The sequence below is a fragment of the Cheilinus undulatus genome, linkage group 15, assembly GCF_018320785.1.
Source record: "Cheilinus undulatus linkage group 15, ASM1832078v1, whole genome shotgun sequence".
Lineage (NCBI taxonomy): Eukaryota > Metazoa > Chordata > Actinopteri > Labriformes > Labridae > Cheilinus > Cheilinus undulatus.
In genome coordinates this window covers 19,617,576-19,643,888 of record NC_054879.1, presented here as the reverse complement: position 1 = coordinate 19,643,888, position 26,313 = coordinate 19,617,576, and the positions used below count along the sequence as shown (strand labels likewise).

The 26,313-nt window shown below is 40.6% G+C and overlaps 2 protein-coding genes across 2 annotated transcripts; one reads left to right on the top strand and one right to left on the bottom strand.

Annotated features, from left to right (window-relative positions):
* The first annotated feature begins 3,330 nt into the window (after positions 1–3,330).
* Positions 3,331–15,055, top strand: ifngr2 (interferon gamma receptor 2). The gene is made up of 7 exons (XM_041806259.1): positions 3,331–3,523; positions 5,380–5,497; positions 10,536–10,705; positions 10,783–10,928; positions 12,523–12,664; positions 12,877–13,016; positions 13,948–15,055. Exons 1-7 carry the CDS (start codon positions 3,484–3,486, stop codon positions 14,044–14,046), a joined length of 855 nt encoding a protein of 284 aa, XP_041662193.1. The 5' UTR covers positions 3,331–3,483; the 3' UTR covers positions 14,047–15,055.
* A 417-nt stretch (positions 15,056–15,472) lies between these two features.
* On the bottom strand, positions 15,473–24,695 carry LOC121522277 (transmembrane protein 50B). The gene is made up of 7 exons (XM_041806460.1): positions 24,596–24,695; positions 22,598–22,749; positions 20,501–20,613; positions 20,300–20,367; positions 19,893–19,985; positions 17,751–17,808; positions 15,473–17,005 (listed from the first exon to the last, which is right to left on the bottom strand). The coding sequence occupies exons 2-7, from the start codon at positions 22,694–22,696 to the stop codon at positions 16,960–16,962; spliced, it is 477 nt and encodes a 158-aa protein (XP_041662394.1). The 5' UTR covers positions 22,697–22,749; positions 24,596–24,695; the 3' UTR covers positions 15,473–16,959.
* Positions 24,696–26,313: the final 1,618 nt, after the last annotated feature.

The window sequence follows — 26,313 nt, the reverse complement described above, 5'->3', positions numbered from 1 at the left end:
TGTGTGCAGGGAGAGAAGAAGGTGCAGATTGTGTGGTGGGGATCATGATGGGAAAGAATGCAAAGGAACAGCGAAGTGTTGCAACTGTGGAGGTAATCATCCAGCTTCCTATAGGGGATGTACACATTATCAAAAAGCTGAGAATGTACAGTAAATAAGAAAGGAGAACAAAGCATCTTATGCAGAAGCACTACGAAGGGTGGAAAACACAGAGCAGAGCGGAGCCTATCAATGAAGGGCAAATCAAAGGAGGAGAAATGTTAAAGTGATGATGTCATGGTTGTGGTCAATAAGAAAAGGCTATTGGCACTTATGGTTGAAGCAATGTGGAGGGTGAAAATGGTTGCGAACAAAAAATCAGATGTGGCAAGAGAAATTACTGCTGCAGCAGAGCAGCTGCTGGGATTTAAGGGTGTAGATCCAAAAGAGGTATGGGAGGCACACTGTAAACACACTGTAAATGAGGGACCGGAACTACTGCATACAAGAAACTAAAAATATATCCATTAAAAAGCTATGTAATTGAATATAAGAAGTTGAGGGCCAGAGCCAGAAGGATCATAAAGGAGGAAAAGAAAACAAGCTGGAGAGATTTTTGTTGCAAACTGGGGCCAGAGACCTCTACAAAGAAAATGTGGAACTTAATTCATAGAATGTCTGGAGTATGCAAGCAGAGCTGTCTACCTGTCCTTTGTCATAGTGGAGAGGAGGCTATAAACAATAAAGAGAAAGCAGATATGTTAGTAAAGCAATTTTCAAAAAGTCCATAGCTCAGACAATGTAAGCGAGGGAAATAAAAGAATAAGAGAAGAAGTAATAACCGGGCAAGTTAGTAAACTGCAGGAAAATAATAACTCAGATGCTATTAATAATTATTTTACTTTAGATGAGCTAAAAAGAGCAATAAACCAAGGCAAGGACACAAGTTCAGGTAGAGATAGACTAGAGTATCAACTTTTCAAACATGCAGGAGTTGGTGTTTTAGAGGAGCTGCTAGCATTAATTAACAGTGTGTGGGAGTCTGGCAAATTATCCAGAGAATGGAAACACGCAGTTATTATCCCAATTTTGAAACCGGGGAAAAAGCTGAGTGACCCCAGCTCTTATCGACCAATAGCCCTGACATCAGTGATATGTAAAATCATGGAGCGCATGATAACATACAGATTAGTGTACATGCTGGAAAAAAGAAGATACTTTGTGCCATACCAGAATGGGTTTAGGCAGGGTTGTTCAACGATGGACTCAGTCATGAACTTACATGTAGATATAAAGAGAGCTTTTGCAAACAAAAAAGCAGTTGTCGCAGTATTTATTGACATTGAAAAAGCATACGATATGTTATGGAGAGAGGGACTATTAATCACCTTACACGATGCAGGAGTAAGAGGGAGACTATTTAACTGGATTAGGGATTTTTTTAGGCAACAGGACAATACAGGTTAAAGGTGGTAGTGTGTTACCTGAAGAGGTAGAAGTGGAGAATGGCACCCCCCAGGGAAGTGTGATCAGCCCTGTGCTCTTCAACATTTTAATCAATGGCATATTTAGTACAGTGAGCAGAGACCTTGGTTTGTCATTATTTGCAGATGATGGCGCTATTTGGAAACGAGGAAGGAATCTCACTCACATTTTCAATAAAATGCAGGAAAGCCTGGATAAAGTTGTTGACTGGACATAAAAATGGGTATTTAAAATCTCTATAGACAAAACAAAGTTCATGGTGTTTGGGAATAAAAAGAAAGTACCAGATATAGGGCTGATGGTCAGCAGTCATAATCTAGAAAGAGTTAAGAGTTTTAAATATCTGGGAGTGTGGATGGATGAAAGAGTGACATGGAAAACACATATAGAGAAAACAGTGGTGAAATGTGAAAAAGTAATAAATGTTTTAAGGTGTCTGGCAGGAACTGATTAGGGGGCTGACAGAGAAACCTTGTTGATGATTTACAGAGCAATGATTCGATCGTGCATAGACTATGGGCGTATGGTGTATGGATCAGCAGCACACACAACTCTGAAAACTCTGGATATTGTGCAAGCAAAAGCCTTAAGAGTATGTAGCGGAGCATTTCGAACCACCCCAGTGTCAGCATTATTGGTAGAAATGGGAGAAATGCCATTGGAAATAAGGAGGGTTAAGCTTGGGCTGAAGTATTTGATGAAAATAAAAGGGCAAGATGAGTCTTTTCCAACTAAAACACTGTTAGACCAGCACTGGGAATTTGAGGGGAGGGAAAGAAAGATCAAAGTTAATTTTGGAGTCAAGCTAAAAGACAACGCAGGGAAAATAGGTATCCTGGAGGAGAGAGTGTGTCCCCCAGTCTGCTGGGCAACTGTTCCACCATGGCTTTTTACAGAACCTGAGGTTGATTTGAGCTTTTTAAATAGTAATTGGAGGAAAAAGGATGAAGACATTGTTAACAAAATTCACAAACACTTGCAGCAAAAATGGAGGTCACTATAGGTATAGGTTATCAGATCACACGTCAGTATACACAGTAGAGATGATGGCAGTTTTGAAGGCTCTTCAGTGGGTGGAGAACAACAAACCAAGTTATGCAGTCATATGCAGTGATTCAGCAGCAACTATACAGACAATAATAGAGGCACGCTCCAAATCCAGACCTGACTTAATAATGGAAATGTGCCTAATTTTGTATAGAATTAACAAAATAGGGTGTGAGGTAGGATTCATCTGGATACCAGCACATGTGGGTATACAGGGGAATGAGGAAGCGGACATTATGGCTAAAAATGCAGTAAAGCAGGAAAAAGTTAAACTGGAATTGGTTTTTGGACCACCAGAATACTCATCTGTTATAAATCAGACAGCAAAGGAAATGTGGCAGAACTCATGGGATAAGGAAAGCAAAGGCAGGGTATTTTATAATATACAAAAAAGCATAGGGGAAAGGAATAACTGCTTTGGGTGCAGCAGGAGGGACGCTGTAGTCATCACCAGAATAAGATTCGGACACTGTGGTCTTAGAAGTGGGCTGGCTCTGACTGGGAAACACCCGGATGGACAAAGTGAATGTGGAGAGGCAGAGACTGTGACACATGTAATGTTACACTGCAAGAGATACTCATCTCAAATGAGGAAACTTTTCAGAAATCTGGGAGCAGCTGGAGAGACTGTTTTTAACATGCACACACTGCTGAATCCGGAAGACTGGAATACTATGAAGAAGCTGCTGCAGTATCTGCACTCCATTGGAATATACATGATGGAATATATGATTTAGTATTAACAGAAATCGCTTGAAAACAGCAGAGGGCAGCAATACGCCTTGGCTGCGCCTAGTCTGCCGAAACCATAGGCCGAAACCTAAGAAGAAGAAGCAGAAGAAGAATAAGAATAAGAAGAATAAGAGGAAGAGGAAGACAGACCGGAGTTAATTTGCCTCAAATTTAATATTTCAACAGTAATGAAGGCCGAACATTACCGACCGCCATCACACGCTCATCAATGACACCACGATGGTTGTCATGGTGCTGGCCATTCTACACTTCCTCTCAGGTAAGGGGCGCTCACCTGTGGGCTAACGTTAGCTCTGTGCTAGCTATGACGCGATATATGGGGGCAGTTAAACCTAAAACAGTTAAAAACGTACCTGTTTCGGTTAAAAGACTTTATCCCGGGGTGCACTCTAAGGTGCTACTCATGTACGCGGGCGGCCTGGGTTCGAATTCGGCCCGTGGCCCTTTCCTGTATGTCTCTCCCCACTCTCCAGTTTCCCACTCTCCACTGTCCTTCTCCATGTTATAAAGGCACGAAAAGCCCAATAAATACATCTGAAGAAGGGCTTTATCCTACCGTTGTGTTTCTTATAAGTAACACAATGACGTCATTATTATTGATCTGAAAGAGGTTATCGATCTCCGGTTAAATGACATCACAAAGAGCAGCATATTAAATCCTAAACTGATCACCTATTGAAATGACCAGGAAGATCAATGATTAGAGCTGCTCATTGTTGTTCGAATACATTTGTGAATTTTTATATGAGAAAATTTGTACAAGAAAAATCTGTCCAGATAAAAACAACTATTGACAACTTAGAGAAAACCACTCTACAATTGAAACAACTTCTTAATCTGTTGTCAACGTTTCTGTGCAATTTAAGAGTCAGACTGACATTTCTGTAAACTTCTGGGAAAGAGGGTTAAAAACTCGTCTAAAACTTGGTCTGAAGGTGGGTCTTAACTAGGTCTTAAAATGGGTGTAAAACTGGGTCTAAAGTGCATTTGAAACAGTGTCACACATAAGATTGAAACTGGGTCTAAAATTTGCCTAAGGATGGGTTTAAAGTGGGCCTTAAAATGGGTCTAAGATGGGTTAAACAACTTGGTCTAAAACTGTGACTAAAATGGGCCTTAACTGGGTCTGAAATGGGTCTAAAACTAGTCTAAACCTGGTCTTAAATTGGTCTAAAACTGGGTCTAAAACTAAAGTGCCAGTTTTATCAGAACTGGATAACATTTCTTTGTTAAAAGAAGAACAAAGAACAGTAGTGAGTTGTTTTCAAAAAATGTCAAAAGTCGTGTACTGACATGTCTACAGACGCCATGGTTCATGTTATTCCTCGGTAGCTGCACATGCACAAATCGGTTACAGCTACTTCACGTGTTTTGTTGCTCTAATTGGCCCATAAAGATGTGACGGACAGAATGTTCATCCTATCACACACAGAGTTTTTTTTTTCAAAGCCTCTGCGCTTTAAAAAAAACTCTGCCCCTCATGTGTTGTATAGGCTGGTATGATAAGGCAGTCTGTTCAGTGGGGCTGTGTTGTCTAGACTGACATGGTCACTGTATGCGTTCAATTTCTGTTGTGTAAACTGACCTGAATGGGTAAAATTTCTGTTGAAGTTCAAATAAATAAAAATCAATAGCTATAGAAAATTTGGCTTAATTTGTAAATCTGAATTTTTTCCTCTCATATCTTGATTATATTACATTTTATTACAAAACTAACTAAAAACGAGTAACACTTTAATTCATCAATGTGATCTAACAAAGGCAAAAGGCAAATATTAAACAAATGCTTTTTATATTGCTTGTAATTGGGATGAAGTAAACATCTGTTGAGTATTTTAACATAAAATTGTTTGATTATGTTGAATTAAAAACCCACAAATGCAGCGGGTCCACCAGAACCACAAACACTGGCTGAGTAACAAAAATATGAACACCACACAAGGGTTAAATTAAGTCTAAATTGGGTCTGAGTTGGGTCTAGAATGGGTCTAACATAGGCCTAAAATGGGTCTAATCTAGGTTTCAGCTAGGTCTAAAACTTCACCTAAACTGGGCTAAAAAATGTTCTAAAATCTTCTGCATCTTCCTTATCCTCTTCATCCTCCTCATCTTTAGCATCAGTCCTGACTGAGGACCCCCCACCGTCCCCCAGACAGGTCCGTGTTCTTCAGAAGCTGCTGACATGGACTCCTCCCCCCACAGAGACAGACCTCACCTACAGCGTCCAAAGCAGGTGAGCCATGTTAATCTTTTGACCTTTGTTTTTTTTAGCTTTTAGACCCCTCTGCTCTCTGATTGGTTCTTTTTTTTTTTTAACATTAATATGTTTATTTGGGAGTTTTGCACAGAAACTGCTGAAACAGTTACATCGGCATCTTAACATCTTCATATACCTGTATAAAAAAATAAAAAATAAAAAGTTAAAAATCTCTGTAACAGGTCAAATAACATCTTATCTACAATATAAACATCCAAGTCTATACAATTTCTTTCTGCACCGAATTATACTCCCATTAATAATTTTTGAATTTTTTGCAAAGAACACACACACAAAATTTTAAACTACTATATAAAACCGGATAGAAAAGAGGAAAGATAGTGGGGAAGCAGCAGAGAAGTAGGAAAAAGAAAGAATGAAATGAAAGAATGTAAGGAGTGAATGAGTGAGGGGGGGACTTTATGGGATTAACAGGGGTTTAAAGAATTAAAATAGGCCATAAAAGAGTCCCATTTCTTGTGAAAATTATTCATATTACCTCTGACAGAGTATCTGATTCTTTCCAATTTCAAAAAAGACATCACTTCTCTGAGCCACTCCATAATACTGGAGCCCAGACCTGAATCTCCCTGCCCCCTTTTGGCCCACAGTCCATCACACACACAGCCCCCCAGGACTGAAGTCTCCATGGAAACGACCTTGAGTGGTCGAGCCAAGGACTACAGCTTTGTGACTGATGAAAACACACATGAAGTAGTGCTGAAGAAGAGTTTGTCATAACACTGGAGGGAGATATAGTAGATTTCCATTGTAAAAGAAGGTGGCGTCGTGCTACCAAGGAAGTAAAAGCCAAAACTTCTAATTGTCTGTGACTGAATTGAGTATAGTTTTCCGGGACCCCAAAGATAGCAGTATGGGGAGAAGTATTTACAGAGATCGAGAGAATTTTTGACATTGAATCAAAATCATTTTTCCAGAAGTTAATCAAACAGGGACAAGAAAAAAACATGTGGGTCAAATTACAGGGAGAGTGGTGGCATTTATCACAACTATCTGTGACATCAGGATATATTTGAGACAATCTCGCTTTAGAGTAGTGAATTCTAAACAGCACTTTGAATTGTATGCGTGTGACGTGCACATGTCGAGCTTGTGTGAAGGGTATCGAGGGCAGCATCCCACCAATCATCCTCAAATGTCAGACCAAGTTCATCCTCCCAAGCCCCTCTTACCCTAGTAGTGTGAGTATCATCAGATAATAGTAAACGTCTGTAAATCCTAGAAATTTGTGATTTTTTTAAAGGGATTAAGTTGTAAAAGTTCTTCCCACATTTGAGTTGGAGGCATTTGTGGAAACATTAGGAATAGTAATTTTACACAGTTCCGAATTTGAAAATACCTGAAAAGGTTGGAGGATGGGAGATGAAATCCAGCCAGCAACTCAGCAAAACTACAGAAAACATTATTTTTGTATAAATCTTTAAAAGATTTCAGCCCTTTATCGTGCCAGGTAGAGAAGGATGAGTCTGAAAGTGAAGGTTTGAATAAGTGATTCCTTGATATAGGAGTCAAGATAATGTTAATCCACATTCTTTATAGCATTGGAGAGGTCCTGTATTTTAGATCGACGGGATTTCTTTAAATTAGCAGAAAATGAAATAATTTGACCACGTATATAGGCTTTCATTGACTCCCACAAGAGGGAGCAAGAGATGGGTTCAGATTCACTTTGATTATTTGCAATGAAGTCATCTATAGCGGCTGAAATAAATTTAATAAAATTACTATCAGATAAAAGCAAACTGTTAAGCCTCCACAATGATGAATAACGAGGTTTATGGAAAATCTGCATGTCCGTTGTAATTGGAGCGTGGTCAGAGATAACGATGGGATGATAATCGACAGATGTTTACTTTGGGTATTAATCTAGAATCAATGAAAAAATAGTCAATCCTACTGAACGTTTTGTGTATGTGAGAATAGAAGGAATATTCTTTAGCCTGAGGATTAAAAAACCTCCAAGGATCAACACAACCATTATTTAACATAAAATCAGAGAGGGCTTTGGACATCAATGATGCAGTCATATTACCAGTGATAGAACGATCTAAGTGAGGAGAGACAACTAAATTTGCATCTCCTTCAAAAATAAGAAAGGTATCATTCGATAAGGGAAGCTGTTCAAACAATTTATTCATAAATTGAGGACTGTAAAGATTAGGGGCATATATATATTTACCAGCAAAACTGGGACCTGATGCAGTGAACCTAATATTATTAAATATCTGCCCTCCTTGTCAGCTATTACTTTAGAAGATGAGAATTGAATTGACCTACGGACCAATATGGCAACCCCTCTGGATTTAGAATTAAAATTGGAGTGGAACACTTCCGTGACCCAGGGAACCTTTAGTCTGACTTGATCTTTATTACGCATGTGCGTCTCTTGTAAGAACACCAGGTCAGCTTTGAGATGTTTCAGATGAGTAAATACCCTTGTTCTCTTGACAAGGCATCCCAGTCCTTTGATATTCCAGCTGACAAACCTCACAGTAGAGCTGGTGCCCAAGTTGATAGAATTAGCGACCATCAGTGGCTTGGGAGTGATAAGAGTTAAGCCCCCCCTCACATGGAGGAGAGAAAGAGAGAGAGGAAAGGATAGAAGAGAGAATGAAAAAACAAGCAGAAATAAGCATAATTAAAACAGGTATGAAGGAACAAAACAACTAACATAAATCCAATCTGCACCCACCCCAACCCCTTCCCCCCGATGCACTTACAAAGACTCTGTGGCAGGACCACAAAATACCCAGTGCAGACCCCACAAGGAGTCAAAGTCCTTCTCATGCTTTCGGTATACGAAGCAACAGCTGCCACTGTCTAGGCTCTTGCAAATCATCACCATGGATGACAAGACAGAGTATTAAGGCACGCACAAGATTTCAATATTACTTCAACAGCTTATAACGTGATGTATAGAAAAGGGACAAATGTATATATATATAAAAAAACATAATACCCGTAAGAGCAGTAACATTCCGAAGGGAGGATTATAACCTTAAATGATAACTCATTAACTCACCGCTCTGTAACATTGATTATCAATAACCTTTGTCCAAACCCAAAACATAAATTGTCACTATATAACAAGTGCATCCCATAGTATGTTTATATATCTGCATTAACTAAGCAGTAAAAAGAATAAATAGGACAGAAAACTGATTTTGAAAAAGTATTAAATAAGAATTGTCCAATTAAATGTGAAATAAAACAGGCATCCTCCCCATGAAAAGTGGTCATACTGATTATGCATTACATTTCTAACATTAGGTATCTATCCCCATTCACCAGCTCAAAAACATTAACCCCACTGAGTATTTAACCATCATAAATGTGGGAAAAATAAAGAACGACAATCAGAAGAATGGATATCTCAGCCAGAAGTGCTATGTCTATAGGACATGACAAACTCGTAAATAGACTGATGTAAAATATATCCATTAGTCAATGTCCAAGTTATATGAAAGTCATAGTGACAGTATAACACTCTTTGTCTGCTATCTTATTTGCCTAAAGTTTTAATGAAGGCTTCTGCGTCTGCTGGTATCTTAAACGCCTTCTAGGCACCGTTGTAGGAGATCTTAAGACAAGCGGGAAACACAAGACCATAGCGCAGTCCTGGCCTGTTCATCTCACGTAGCTGACGTCTGACATCTTTGAAAGCTGCTCTGGCGCGGGCCGTCTTCATAGTGAAGTCAGGGAAGATCGAAATGGTCATACCTTGAATCTTGATCCGTTGTTGTGCCCTGGCTCGTTTCAAAATGTCCACACAGTCTTTGTAATAGTGCAGACGGACCACAATAGGACAAGAGGGGAGGCTCGTTTTGTTTCGGCTTTGATCTGAGTGTGCGGTGTCAGCGGTCAAGGAGAGGTTCTTTTTCAAGCTTGCAGGCTTCTTTAAGCAAGGAAGCAACCGCCTCAGTGGTGGAGGCGGCTGCCGTATCCTCCGGTACACCCACTATTCGTATATTATTACACCTGGACCGGGCGTCAAGATCTTCATGTGTTCTCAAGTTTTATCAGATCAGCCGATAGCTGTTCTACTGGGGGTGCACCGATCGATCGGCCAAAATTGGTATCGGTGCCGATTTCCTTAATTTTAGGAGATCGGTGATCGGCTGATCCTTGTAAATAAGATTGGTGGATAAGATCGGTTTCCTATGCCTCTACCTACTAAAATGTGAAAAATGAAAGACTAAAGGAACTGATATAATTTAGTAGTTTGGACAGCAACGCTTTAAACTTCTCATTTATATTGGGAGAACTACCTCGTGCAGTTAAAACAGAAAGTTTGTATTGTTTCACGGGTATTGTTCAATGTTATTCAATAAAATAAGATTGGAACATTGAAGGTGTATGCTGTCGGTTATAAAAAAATCGGTATTGGCCAAAATCGGAATCGGCAGGTCAGGCTTTTTAAAGATCGGTGATCGATGATCGGCCAGAAAATTGCAATCGTGCACACCTATGTTCTACCTTTGTCTGGAGAGTTGAATATCATCAGAGCAGGTCATCAGTGCGTTCATATCAGACTGGGCACTAGCAATGCTACTTGTTAGCTCCGCTTTCACTGCGTGTAGCTCTGACTTCATGAAAGATAGGTTCTCTCCCAAAGCAGCCTGTAGCTCTGTTTTGAAGATGGCAGACATTTCTTCACGTAGTGATGATATTAATTCAGCTTTGAATTCAACGCGAGTTGTCATGTCTGTTAGCATACTAGCATCTGACGACGGTGAAGAGGGAGAGTCACTACCACAGGGCGAGGTTGCAGCTTGGGGTGTGGGCCGTGGAGATTGTGCAGGGCAATCTGTCTCCTGTTTTCACTGTTTCCGAGTTTTACCCATTTTGGACGGCCAAACATTTAACTCAAGTCCTTTGAAGTAAAAAGTAGCACATCCCCTAATGCTATTGCAAGAGCAGTGAAAGACGTGTCCTACTCCATTGCCTGCTAGACCAGAAGTCCCTCCTCTGATTGGTTCTTACCTGTCCACAGGTATCATGCTGACGTGTGGAGAGATGTCCCCTCCTGCGTCCACATCTCATCCACTTCCTGTGATGTCACTGTGACATCAGTGGAGAGCAGGAATGGCTGTGTGAGGCTGAGAGTACGAGCAGAGAGGCGGGGCCTAAACTCCCCACCTGTTGAGGCGTGTAGCTTACACGGTAAGAACACACATGGACCCTCCCTCAGGTAAATCCCACCCCATCCAATGGCTGATATCTATCCCTTTGTCATCCAGGTGACTCGTGCACACCTGCTGTCAGCCTAACCGCTCGGCCGACTTCCCTGACTGTCTACCTGAGTCGTAACCACAGCCTTGCAGAAGAGCATGCCGCCCATGTCGAGCACCGGGTCAACTACACCCGAGAGGGAGACACCCAGCAGGTGTGGGGGCTTTGGGTAGGAGGGAGGATGGTCTGGCTGCAAGCTTGATGACAACTAATAAGTGTAAAAATGAATCTAATCCGCCACAATTTCTGGCAATTACATCAACTTAATAAGAAGCTGAAATATATGGAGTTATATTTGTGCCTCAATCCTGAGCGAGCAATGAGAAACTTTGAGTGCAGAAAAAATTACTGCGAGAATACACTTGTCGTGTTTTGCAGAAAAAAATCAAATTGATCAAACAGTTCAAGCTCAGCTCATTTTCATTCTATGCTTTCACACAAACTCTTCCTCCGTGTGCTGGCAGACCACAGCGTGCTTGCTCAAACTTTCTCTCCCTCTCTAAAAAAATGCCCATTATGTCCATGTGTGCTCAACTTCCTCTGTGCACTCGCTCAAGTTGTGCAATCCAATTGGAGCCAAAGCAACCAATCAGAGTTAACGCCCCTCTCCTGAGTTCTCTGATTGGCTGACTGTGTGGAAAATTTGTAACACAACTTGAGTGAAAGCACAGAGGAAGTTTATTGAATGAACTATGTGTCAAAAAGATTCAAACAAAACTTATTTGTATCAAACAAAAACAAGCATTTGAGAACAAAAAAATATGACCCAAGCAAAAAACAAAAAAAGTTCACATCAGGAAGAAGAGTTTGTGAGAGAGCATGGAATGAAACTGAGCACAGCAGATATTCTTCTTGGCTAAACCTGATGTTTTTCTTTGCTGAATTTTAATTTTTCCACAAAATATGATCAGTGTGCACTCACAATATATTATTCTGCACTCATATTTTCTCGTTTGAGAATTGAGGCACAAATATAACTCCATAGAAATAAACTCAGTATTTAGTAGGACTGTAGAGGTTTACTGGAGGCAGCAGAGCCTTTCAGTTTAGATTACAGATTCTACTGTCAATTGACCTTTGGCCACAAGGAGGAAATCCATGGTCTCCTGAAGACAGACCACTATAGGGCTGACATCCATGGTCTCATAAAGACAGACCATGATAGGGCAGATATCTCTCATCTCTCAAAGAAAGACCACAATAGGTCCAGCATCCATTTTCAGAAAGAAGGGCAACCATAGGGTAGACATCCATCATCTCATAAAGAAGGACCACGATAGGTCTAACATCCATTGTCTCAAAGACAGACCATGATATAGCTGACATCAATGGTCTCCTAAAGACCACTGATGTCTTTAGGAGACCTATTAACAGCCAACAATAGGGCCATCATCCATGGTCTCCTAAAGAAAGACCAGGGTAGTGATGACATCAATTGTCTCAAAGACAAACCATGATAGGGACGACACTATCATCTCAAAGACAGACCACGATAGGTCCAATATCCATCGTCTCCCTAAGACATACTATGATAGTTCTGACATCCATCGTCTCAAAGGCAGACGATGATAGGCCCAACATCCTTTGTCTCACAGACAGACAATGATAGGTCCAACATCCATCGTCTTATGAAGAAGGACCATGGTTGGACCAACATCCATTATCTCAAAGACAGACCATGACAGAGCTGACATCCAACTTGCCATACAGACCATCTTACCTGTGCATTTTCCCTTTTTCTCTCCCAGCTCTCTAGATTCTCTCCCTCCTCTGTGACACTGCCTTCTCTGGAGGAGGGGCAGCGATACTGCACTCAGGTGGAGTTTATGCTCCATGGTCAGCCTGTGGGCCCCCCCTCCTGCCCACTGTGTGAGACCATCCCACATACAGGTGAGGCCATCCCACATACTGGTTAGGCCATCCCAAATACAGGTGATATTGTCCATCTCACACCATCTCTCATACATTTTAGAATAATGACTTGGTCACTTCCTGAGACTAAGCCAAGGAGACCTGGACATTTTGAAATGAAGCACATTTAAAGAACTTCAACTGTCCACAGGATCAACTAGCTGAGTCAGCTGACTGTCTGTCTGTTTCAGGTGTCCAGGTGAGTGCAGGTGTGGTAGCCATCGTGGTCATCGTCCTGATCCTCATGGGGATTGCCTCAGCCTACGTCCTCCTCTTCAAGGGAAAAAGGATAAAACAGTGGCTCCGTCCACCATACAAGATCCCAGATGATGTGAGTACACAAAGATGGTCTGACTGAACTGAGAATAAGCAAGTGCTGGGCCAGTCTACAAAGGTAGGATGGTCTATGAAGAGACAGGAGACAATTAGAGTTGTCTTTAAGACTCTTCTCATGAATGGGATACCAGAACTGGAGATTGTTCATATCCCCAGATTACCTGTCCATATCAATCTTGTCCCTGATCACATCTTCAGGTGGACTCTGACATGGCGCCTCAGTTCACATGATCTGCACCTTAGACCATCTCTTCAGGTTAACTCTAACACATTGCCTGAGTCCACATGAATCAGGCCCTAGACCACCTCTTCAGGTGGACATGGTCTTGATACCTAAGTCATGAAAGTGTTCTCACTGATCACATGAAGCCGTCTTTTGGCAAGGACCCCAGGTCCGTGATGTCTGAAGTCATTTACTACATGAAGGGACTTTCTAAATGTGACCAACCCTTTGTTTCAATTTCCACTATAAACTTCTTTTCTGAAATATTTAAGCTGTGTCCCTGAATCTAAACTCCCTTTTAGAGATCCTGCTCTGACCAGGTCCACTCTCTTTCAGCCATTGATCTCACGTTGAAGTTTGTTTAATTATTATTATGCAACATAATATGTTTAGCATCAGACTTAATCCCTCCTCATAGATTTTACATACAGAATTTGAGGAGTGAAAAGATAACAGCTGAAACCCCCTAGTTGGAGCCAACAGGTGTATGCTGGGGTGGAGGTGGGTTGAAGGCAAGAGCACAGTGTTGATCCAGTCGCAATGATGCAGCAGAGGAAGAGACCGAAATCTTGCAGCTTAAATATCCCTCTAGTTTAGGAGGATGCGAGTCGTGATTTGATTAAGATGCATGTCAGGTGTGAATGATTGTGCTCAAGATTACTGACAGAAATAACTCGCAGGCTTTGTTTCATTTCTCTTCTAGTTCCACCTGCAGCGCCCCCTACCTATCTCTACCTACAGCCTCCCAGAGGAGAACTGTGATGTCATTTCAAGTGTGATCCCAAAAGAGCAGAGAGAATGAGATGGACCAACACCTCCACCTGTGCTGCACCTTTAATTTCAAACAGTCACACCTGAGACTCAGCTGAAAGGAGGGAACACCATTTAATGTGATTGATCAAAAAAAAGACCGAACAGAGATTCACAAAGATAGCAGTTGTAGGTCTATTGTAAATCTACTGCTGGTCTACATGTAGATTCACTCTAGGTCTATACGCAGGTGTCCTGCAGATCTACTGTAGGTCCACTGTTGGCCTTCCGTAGGTCTATGTCTGATCTTACAATAGGCCTTTGGTAGGTCTAGATATAGTTTTGCTGTAGGCCTACAGTAGGTCTTTATATGGTCTTACTGTAGGTCTATAGTAAATAATATAAAGTGTTTCTGTAGGCCTACCCTAGGTCTATGTATTGTTTTACTGTAGGTCGAGGCTAAGAGTTGCAGTTAGGAAGTGATGATTTGATGCTGGTTGGTGTCACCAGTCGCAGGTGTGCCCTTGTCCAGCTTGGTTATTTGAACTTTTGTCCAAATGGATGGATGTTACCCCCTGAGACAGCTGCAAGTCTGTTCATTATTAAAGATGTTTTTAAAGACAGGGTTAATTATATTTTATACCGTCTCCTTTCATCTACTCTAAATCAGACTAACTCACTGCAACCTTCATGTCTGTTACTAAAGATGTTTCTAAAGACAGCATTAAGCATGTTTCTACATTTAAAGTGTCCCTCCACACTGTAGTCCACATGTCTGTTTATTTTTACTGCACTTTAAAGTTTTATTTTGGACTAAACCTAAATCAGTGATCTTTTTAATTGACTTTGTCAGCTGGTTAAAATGTCTTTTTAACGTTGTTTTTTTTGCTGATTCTTCTTTAAGCATGTTGAATCTGAAATGAGCTACCTGACTTATTAACCATCTGATCAATAATTGATCAGATGACTTTGATCATTAATCAGTCCATATTTCAGGATTGTTAACAGCTTTCTGTACTGTCTGTCAGAGCTCAGAGCTTAAAGATAATAAATATTTTTAAAAAAAACATTTTTTTGATTTGAGCTTTTTTTTTTCCTGAGTTAATTTCAGGTCCAGGTACCCCGTCACAGCGCCTTCATGTTCTCAGTGTTAAGTCCCGTCTTTTGTTCACACTGTTATTTTCTCAGAGCTTTTTGTTCATGAGTTGAGGCATGTTGGATGATGTTTTCAGAAATGGTGGCATCCATGGTCTTTAGTTTTCATTCATGTAGGGACCAATAGAAGCAATGGCAAGGGCTCCTCTGAGGCCCTAGGGAGCAACAGAAAATAAAAGGTGACAGTACTGTCAAAAACTAACATTATTGATGAAAAACAATTTGAGTATCTCTACACGTCTGTTCAAGCAATAGATACATGAATCAGCTAGTTGAGCTAATGAATAATTTATTATGATTCTACTCCATGTGTCTAAATCTGAACTCTGCTGTGCAGATCAACAAAACAGGCTGACCCCAGTGAAATTTTAAATAAGTGGAATCATCCTCCAACTGTTAATGTTCAGAGTTCTTTATAAACCAGATCAATGATTACAAAGATGAACAGATGAAACCCTGATATTTACTCACTGATCAGCTGATTTCACCCACACCCAAAGTTTGAGGTATGGCAGTAAAAAAAAAACAAAAACAAAAAAAACTTAGTGTTTAAAAGTGGGAAAAAAAGAGGATAAAAGAGTCTCTGAATACTAAAACTACAGCAGTCATCTGTTCTACCCGGTCCTGATCATCAATAACCAACAAAAATTGATCCGGACTAATCAATAAATAAAGAGTTCATACATCAGGATCAAAACTGGAGTTGAGACAAACAACTACAACAACTGGCACAAGTTTGTGGGGAAAAAAAAGGAAAACATTTTTAAAATGTTTAAAGGTGAAAATAAAAATTTTATCTGTAATACTGAAACTACAGCAGACTTTGATCTGATCAATAATAAACAGGAATCAATAGTGTGGATGCTTACTCAGCATCCCCACTAATGAAAAATCTGTCAATAAATATGAGATCAAACAGATGGTCAATAACAAGAAAAAAACAAACAAAAAATACACGTTTGGACAGGTAACAACACATCTCAGTGTAAAGGTTAACACTGTAAAACAATACAGTGGTTTTACATTGTAAAATGTTAGCTTGTAATTACACTGTAAAACATTACAGTGAGTGTAGACTGTAAAACTTTAGTCATTTTACACTGTAAAACTTTAGTGAGTTTACACTCTTAAACTTTGCTGAGAGTTATCAATTTAAAAACTCTGCAGTGTGTCTACACTGTAAAACTTAGCTGGGAGTTTACTAATACAACTTTACAGAGAGTCTACACTGTAAAACACTACAGTGTGTTTACACTGTAAAATTTGACAGTGAGAGTTTACACTGTAAACCAAACTGTGGGTTTACAGTTAGAATTTTAAGGATAGGTTACAACATAAAACTCTACAGTGAGAGTTTTTACACTGTAACCCGTAGTAAGTCTTTTTTGTAATGCTTTACAGTTAGTCCACACTGTTAAACTTCATTGTGAGAGTTTAAACTTCAAAACTTTAGTGCGTCTACACTGTAATTCTTCACAGCGAGGCTAAATTGTTGAACTTTACTGTGAGAGTTCACTCTTTAAAACTGTACAGCAAGTCTACACTGTAAAACTTTACAGTAAATTTACATTGTAAAACTGAACAGTGAGATTTGACTGTAAAAATTAAAAACATGTTTAAGTAACCAAACATGGGATCCCTCCTTTAAACAGTGGATAAATAATGATCAAGCATGTCTTCATCAGCAGCACAGATAATTTAAGGGACACATTTTTACAGCAGGAACATAAGGAGATCCTCGTGGTCAGCGTGTCTGGAGACAGTCTGAAGGTCATCTGAAGGCGGTCTAGGGGTGGTCTTAACACTGTCTCTACCCCCACAGATCCTCAGTGCGTCCAAACTTGTAGATAAGTGTGCTGCAGAGGAAGCAGTCTGTTAGTGTGACCTCAAACTGGTATCATCATTATTATTATAATCATTTTATTTTTTTAACAACCAGGAGATCCATGATCTCTCCTAGTAGGATAAATCCCGCTGCTCTAAAAATGGTAGCTCATGCATGCAATGTTTTCTGGCAGTGAAGAAGAATTGATTTTCGGTTAACGGAGCTAACATTTAGTGTGGCTAAACAAAGCGAAATATAAAGTCAAACCAAACAGTATTGGATTGAAGCATAAAGTCGTGCACTCACCAATACTTTTACATGCATTTTAAAGAGTATCTGACACATTTCCGATACTGGTAACAGAATCGGCACAATCAGCACACATGATGCTCTAACCTCAGTGGAAACATCCCTGACCCCATCGAATCTTTAATCGGCTTTCACGTAAACCTTGGGTCATCAGGTGGGAACAGCCCTTAAGATAGTCCCAGGTTCTCTTACGAGGGCTGGATGATGAACTTAGAGCCTCAGAGCCCTACCCACCACACTATCAGACAGACATCCTCTATCTAAACCCCCTACCACATGACCATCACAGCCTAAACAATCACTTGCAGTAGATCTAACCTCTAAAGGTGGAAAGTCCAGGTAAAGACAGCACTGATACCACCTATCCTACCCAAGCACATGGCCCCTAGGGGCCCCCACAGACCAGACCTAACTGATCCTGTCTGCTAGCGTTGCTATATGATACAGCAGCTTTGACGTGTTCTCACCTGAAGAAGATGAAAGCGTTCTGAAAGAAAACCGCCAAACCAGGACCGACCTCTTTCTCTGCAGGTAAAAACAGATGAGATCAGTCATCACAGAAAACTGCAAATCAAAAACAGAACACGGGAGGAGGGTTCTGGACTGGACCTAACCACCATCTACAGCAGCACTCAGTGGTGCTCTGGCTCCATCTAGTGGAGAAACCCCAGATCTAGATGGTCTGCAGAAGGGGACAGTATGAACCAGTCAGACTCAAAAAGGTTTAAAATCAGTAATCAATGGATGGAAGCACTCTCCAGTGTTTGCTGCAGACACCAAACACATCAAGAACCCCAGTTCCAAAAAAGCTGGGTCACTGTGTAAAATGGTTGTCAAATCTCATAAACCCATTTTTCATTGACAATAGAACATAAAAACACATCAGAAGATGAAACTGAGACATTTTACCATTTAATTGATGCTCCAAATGTTTTCTATTAGGGAAAGGTCTGGACTATAGGCAGGCCAATTCAGGACCCGGACTCTTCGCCTGTGAAGCCATTCTGTTGTGATAAGTGTGGTATGTAGGTTAGCATCATCTTGCTGAAATAATCAAGACCTTCCCTGAAAGATACATTGTCTGGATGGGAGCATATGTTGCTCTAAAACCTCAATCTACTTTTTAGCATTGATAGTGCCTTTCCAGATGTGTCAGTTGCCCACACTATAGACACCGATGCAATCCCATACCACCAGAAAAGCAGGCTTTAGAACTGACCCAGGATAACAGACTGGATGGTCCCTCTCCTCGTTAGTCCACAGGACACTGCGTCTGTGGTTTCCCAAAACAATTTCAAAATTGGATTCATCTGACCACAGAACAGTTTTCCATATTACCTCAGTCCTTTTTAAATGAGCTTTGGTCCAGAGAAGACAGCGGTGTTTCTGGATCCTGTTCACATATGGCTTCTTCCTTCCATGATCCAGTTTTAAAAGTCATTTGTGGCTGGCACGGCCAACTGTGTTGACAGACAATGATTTCTGGAAGTGTTCCTGAGCCATGCAGTGATTTCCAGTACAGAACCATGCCTGTTCTTAATGCAGTGGCCCCTGAGAGCTCCTTCAGCCTTGTGCCTTGCTCACAGAGAATCTTTTGATGATAATATGGACTGTAGATGGTGGGAGGTTCCAAGTCTTCACAATTTTACATTGAGGAACATTTTTCTGAAATTGTTCCAAAATCTTTAGACTCAGTTTTTTCACAGATTGGTGAACCTCTGCCCATCTTTTCTTCTGAGGGGGCTTCACCTCTCTAAAATGTTCCTTTTATACCCAGTCATGTTACTGATCTGTTGACAATTAACCTAATTAGTTGTAAAAAGCTCCACCAGCTGTTTTTCATTATTACCACTTACTTTTCCAGCCTCTTACTGCCCTGTCCCTACTTTTCTGAGATGTGTTGCTGCCAATAAATTGCAAATGAGCTAATATTTTTCATGAAATGGTAAAATGTCTTAACTTTGCAAAGCAGATGGATATGCCCATTTCCTTGTTTTTCAAAGCTCCAATCTGAACTGTTTGGGCCCGGTTAGAAAGTAACAGGCCCAATCAGCCCATCACAAGGGGCAGAATTTTCAGGCACGGCAGAGTTGTGACGTAAATAAGCAGCAGCAAGAGGCCGGTGCAATTATGGAGGAAGAGCTTAGCGTGGATGCTTCTAAAGCGTAAGTTTTATCAGAACTTGACAACAATTCTTCGTGAAAAGAAGAACAAAGAACAGCAGTGAGTTGTTTTCTTTTCAAAAACGACAAAAGTCGAGTACTTACATGTCTATAGTCGCCATGTTTCGAGTTATTCTAAATGGCTGTGCACGCGAAGCTTGATAGCTGCTACGTCACGTTTTGTTGCTCTGATTGGCCCGTACAGATGTGACAGAATGTTAATCCAATCACACTCAAAGTTTTTTCAAAGCCTCTGCCTTTTCTCAAACGTTTCCTATTAAAGCTTTCCCAGGTTCGTCAGGTTAAAAATGTCTCAGTTTCAACATCTGATATGTTTTTTATTTTCTATTGTGAATAAATATGGGTTTATGAGATTTGACAATCATTGACTTCTGTTTTTATTTACATTTTACAAGCAACGAAGCAGGAAGAGGAGCATGAACTCACGGGGCACCACGTATCCTCCAAACAGGATCCAGATGGAGGCGATGAGCGAGCCGAACATCATCATGAAGCCAATGAAGAGCCATAAACGAGCCCCTGAGGAGACACCACCATCAGAGATGTTAGAGGAGGGGTAGAGGTTTCTGATCAGAGGTGTCCAGATCTTTCATTGATTGACTAGGGAGTAGGTAGCTAATAAACATTATATTCATTATAAAGAGGAAGAGCAGCAGAGTGAGAGGCTGGTATTAACAGTGAAGCTCCTATTTAGTTATTGTTAGTACTTTTGATCAGTCATTATTTATCAGGTTCACCTCACACACTGGGACACACTAAAGATACAGTGTTTGATGACTGTCGTCTCTGCTGCCCCATACACATAAAACACCTGAACACATCTATCTACACACCTGTTCGGCCCAGACAGCCCTCTCCATATGTGTCTCCTCTCACCTGTCCGTTAGACACTGCATTGATCCTGAAACACAGGAAGGAACAAATGTAATCAGTACTGGGATACCTCATCTATACCTGGTTCAAACACATGATCTGATACTCTAAAGGGGTCACATCCATAAATAACAGATATTCTACTATCAGTGATCACCTACATGAAGAACGCGATGGTGGAGAAGACGCCGCAGGTGTGGAAGGCGTGGTTCATCTGCTCCTGTAACGGATAGGTGACGGCTGCATCGATCATGATCCACCAGCCGGTGAAGAACTAACAACACAGATGTTTAAACAGGTGAGAACAGGTGATAAAATAGACGATAGGCCAAAACCACACTTCAAAGGCAAGGCTTCGATGAAATCTCAAAAGCAAAGATGGAATGTCTTTTAAGCTTTTGAGGATGACACCATCTTCATCTTCAAAGGCAAGGATGGAATATTTCAGAAGCTTTAAAGACTGACATCACCTTCAAAGACAAGGATGTGATGTTTAGTAATCTTTAAAGGATGGAATTACCTTCAAGGGAAAGGATGGACTATTTATATTTTTATTGGTTTCTATTTAATTTTTTTGCCTTGATAACATCATCAAAGGCAAGGATGGAATCTTTCAAAAGCTTTAAAGACTGACATTATCCTCAAAGCCAAGGATGGGATTCTTGATGAGCTTTGATAACATTTTTATAAAGCCTAGAGCAAGGGTTTCCTTTGCTTCTCACCAGTTCAACCCACTTTTCCATAAGTTGCCGACAAAGGACATACAATATTAGTGAAAGATTGTTGGTCTACCTTTGCATAAGACTAAGTAATGCTATGTTGTTCATGAACAAGCCTGTTCTAAGACCTGGCTCTTTTTTCCTGAATGACAGGTACTGGCTCCTCTTTGAGTGCCAGTTTCCTTTCTTCCATTTTGTCGTTATCGAATCCACATTAAAAAAGAAAAACTGGTACCAAAGGAAGAGCTGTTTGTGAGGCAAAAGACCAGCTCTTAATACTGAGCTCAGCCAAATGATTCATATCTCTAAAAAGGATGGATTCAAATGATTAAATTTATTTTAAAGGTCACATATCTTACCCCTTTAAGACAAGTTTATATTGGTCTCATAAGTAAAGCTCTGAAGTTTGTTGCTGAAAAACCACTCCAGTTTTGGATTTTTTGCATGTCTAAAAAGCACTCTGTTTCAGCCCTGCTCAGAACAAGCTGTCTGGTCTCGCCCCCCCCTGACTACGCCCCTCTCATGGATTAGGCTTAATGGATGTTGGGCTGAATCTCAAACTCCTCCCTAAACCCTGAGCCCTCATTGACTTAACTGACTACACCTGGAAAATGATTGTGTGAGTGAGGCTGCAAGGGCTCAAAGTGGTAGAAACAGGAATGAGACAGCCCTTTGTTTTTTTGTTGACAGTTGGCATCTTGCAGAGCTTAAAACAAAGATAAAAACAAACATACCTCACCTAAAGACCTGTTTTCTCAGTGCATGAAGGCTGTTTCATATAATATACTTACAGGGAAAAAAAACATTTTTTTTTTTGCAACATCCACCCCTTTTGGCACTTTCCATGTTTTTTGTCTACAAATTTGCTCTTTTCACTTCACTTTTGTAGCTTTTACCAGCGGGCATCCCCCGAGAATCCCTGTCATATGTCACAATGCAATGAACAATGGGTAATTCCCTCACGCTAAGTCTGCAGAGATGCCCACTCACGGAAACGGTGCATGAAGGGATCAAAAAGTCAGCGAGAGATCCCTCACGCACTTTATGATTTGACAGTGGGACAGCCCTAAACCCTCACAGACTTAGCGGGAGTGCGCCTCAAAGTCAGTATGTGAGTGTGGACACTGGGATTGGGCCTGGCTGTCCTGACCCTCCACTCAGCTGCATCAGGGGAGGAGGGTGGAGCTTTCTTCCAAGCAGGAGGGCCAGCTGAACCTGGGGGCGGGGCTGACTCCCCACATTACATCATGAGGGGAAAATCTGAGAATGGCTTGTTTCAGCACACATTTTCTGAAAGATGGAGAAAGAGAGGGGTAAGGGGATGAATTTTTCTGATTCTTTGGGGGATTGAGGCCAGCCCAGGGGCACATATTTTTATTAGAAAAGCCTGAAAATGTGTATTTTACATAAAATGTTCCCTGTAACGACCAACAGAAGGTGTGTGAGGAATGAGTCCATCAAAACTGTTGCTAGTGTCCCCATTCTAAATTGCTGTCAACATTCTCACCACCATTGCCCTCTCTGTGTTCAGGCACTCACCAAAACTCCAGCCACGATGGACGCCACAGCATTCCTCCTCTCCCCCCAGTCGATACACTCCCACTCTGGCCAGCGGAAATTATCCAGAAAACCAGCCATCTTTACGCTGTTTTCCTGCGTCTCCGTCCGTCTATGTGGTCAAATCTGTTCAGCTTGAAGGGAGCAAAGACACCAAATTAATTTCTGATACGATACGACTGATCAGACCAATCTTCACTGATCTGCAATATTAACATCTACACTGTATCCATACATTTATCCATTTTCTACACTGCTTGTCCCGTTGAGGGTTGAAGCCTATCCCAGCTGTCATTGGCGAGAGGTGGGGTACACCCTGGACAAGGAGACACAGGACGGAGACAGAGATGTCTCCAGGTCCATGAAATTTTTTTCTAACATTATTGTCTGTTACAGACCGACAGAAAGACAGAGGACAGAGACAACTCCTGGTCCATTAAAGTTTTTCTTTATGCCTTTTTTCAAGGCTTTACACCATCTCTCTGATGCCCAGGTAGTAGCTTCACATGGTTTACAGCTCAAAAAAATCCCTCATGTTTCTCACACTGGCGTCCTGAAAAACCTTTATTTTAACCTCCGTCTGAAACGCTTCATTTTCGCTGCTGTCTCTTTAACACCCCAACCCCCTGCTTCAAGGACCTGCTTTCCTCCAATTGGCCGATTTTCCAGAGGCTGGCTGGGGGCAGGACTCAATGTTTTGTGCCAGCCACCACCAATGTGGCTATGTTTACGTACTTGTAAACTTTGAATGAACCGGTCTGACTGAGTAAAATATGGCGAATTTTAATATACGTCCGTGTGTGTTAGACCCGGAGTCTGATCCTGATAGTTTGGAGAGAGAGGGGGAAGAAAACCAGCAGCAGCGAAGGATAGAGCAGGACGTATCTGTTTGGTAAGTGTTTAATTACTGGGTTATTGAATGGCTAAATGACTAAAAGGCCTTGTGGGGGCGGTCTGTTCCGCTTTGCCAGCAGGACGGACGAACCAGTCAGGAGATCCTATTGCGATGACCTCATCAGTTCGCTCCATTGAAACCTCGTCTCGGGAAGATCTCGGAGAGATTCCCAACGAACCGTTTTCATCAGTTTACACACTAATTCCAAGATTACTGCCACATACGTTTATCTTGCGGTTTGAAAATTTGCATAGGTGAAGTATGGACACCCGCCATTGCGGCTTTGTATTTATGTTTTAAAAATCGGAATACCCCCTCTTTAATGTCGGTTACAGACAGAAAGAAAGACAGAGGACAGAAACAGAGATGTCTCTTGGTCCATTATTTCCTTTCACGTTTTAGGGTTAGGGTTAGATAGATATTTATATAAATTGTTTTATATAAATTAATTTAGTTTAACTGTTAAATGGTAGTTTTACCAACTAATCTTTTAATTCTTGAATCATGAGCTTCTACAGTCTAACCTAGATCTCTGCTGTATTCTGACCCTTTCATACTTTCATATATTTTCTGATATTGTATAAAAACTACTTGTTTTATTTGTCCACTGTTTTGCCAATCATAACGTGTTTTTTCATACCAATAAAGGTTACTGAATTGATAACTGTCATCATAACAAACAGGCACCTTCTGCTGAAGTCACCATGTAGCACGGTCACAATTTAAATCATTACACCTGCTGATAGCCCCTTGCAGCTGGCTGACAGGAGTGCTGCTTACTTAAAGCTATAGCTAGTTAAAAACATAAAACCGCCGAATAAATAAATATATACTTATTGACTAATAACCAGTCTAATAACATGATGATGAACTACCGTTATTTTCGCATAAAGGAGCTTACTGAAGCTAGCTGTAATATTAGCATAGGGAGCTAACCGGAGGTATACATAAAAAATTAAGGTACACGTGAGCCGGTCCAGCTGTTGGAGAGGCTATCAGTTCGCTGATATGAATGAGTAAAACTATGACGTTAACACTGATTAATCTCCGTTTTCTGTCCCGTTTTAATGATTTATTCCTCCCACCTTAGACAGTCTCACAATGATACTTTCGGTTTCCATTCACAGACCGCCATTAGCGCTTCTTCTTCTTCTGCTGCTGCTGGTGTTCATTCTTCTTCGTGTGATTGAGGATGCTTAACCAGCTGAAGGCGCACTATCGGCCCCTAACGGACCAGAATGAGAAACAGCAGACCCACAGAATCATCCTGGACCTGTAAGATGAACAGGTACATCTGAATAAGGGTCAATGACGTGACCCAAGTTTTAAAGTGTCCGAATATTTAAACGATATCTGATATCTAAAAGGTGTCAATGTGGTGTAAAAAAAAAAAAAAAAAAAAAAAGGGTACCAAAAACTTTACATGTTTTAGAAAAGGGGAAATTCTCAACGAAACGCTCTATAAACTAGTTTTGCACTAGAGCTGTTAAACATATTTGATACATGTCTTCAAGCATTATTTTTCTGTGTATTTTTAATAGTTTGGGGATTCTTTTGATTCTGGTTGACTTCCTTAAATGTCAGCGTGGTGTAACCACCATTCAAGAGGCCATTTTATTAATATTTTGAAAAAAGTCCTGGTCAAGGAAATGATGTCACAAAGATGAGCATCTGATGATCATAACTGGTACATCTCAAGGTTAGTATCTTAGATTGAAGACTGAAATGTCCAATGGTGTAACTGGTTTCAACTATTAAAACCCCATATGTTTTCAGTTATCAGAACTTTGTGATTCTGATGAAAAATTAAAACTATTTGAAGCTATTTTCAAGAGTTTATCACTATATCTTTTTTATTTTTAATTTATTCACAACTTCATTACCTGATTTCTCTTAGACTAGGAAAAAAGGATGTTACTGAGTAACCTTTATGTTTGGGAAATGTTAAGTATTAACATTTCATTCACTAAGGTACCAGGTAGGTGTCGGGATTCTCAGCTGAGTGCTGCTGTGTTTGGGTTTTCCTGAGAAATGAGAGGGCATCTCTGTGGCTGAATGTATCAGGGAGCAAGGCCCTGACTGTTAGTTGTAGAAACAAAAACACTGGTGAGGGAATTTTAGTGGCAGAGCTTTTAGATGCTCCAATAATGGTCTGGAAAAAATCTAAACAATGAGATTAAAGCAGGGATTGGCTCAGGCTGTTCTCGGCAGAAGTGGACGACTGCTGCTCTGGACTGTTTACCCAAAGAACACACTGAGAAAGTCCTTAATCCACCTAAAGAAGTTGTACAGTCATGTCCTTAAAGGGATCATGTGTGGAGTACCATGGGAAAATGAACCCTGTGGCTGTTTCTGTGAGCCATCCTGTCTCTGTAAAACCATAGTTCTGTTCTGCATCCTCAGCACAGAATCAGACACGTTTCTGATGCGTGCTGGCCCTGCAGGGCTGTCCCTTGTCAGTGAATCTGTCTGTGATTTTCATGGACAGGATCTCAGTGTTTTAATTTTTACTGATCACACCAGAAAATGTGAGTTCAATCCAACTATTTCTGTTTTCAGATCTGTTTGTCAACAAATAATTAAAGAAAAAAAATATATCACAAGGGGGTCATATGGTTTTTAACCTTTGCATCCACAGCCCAGTATTACAAAATGCTTATAAATTTAAATGTGAGGTATTTATATAAAATCTATCTTAAGCACGAGTTACTTGTTTACATGAGTAGCTCTGAATATAGGTATTTGAAATATGTAAAAATTGTAATTCTTTTATGTTTATACCATTTGATATTTTCAGCTCATT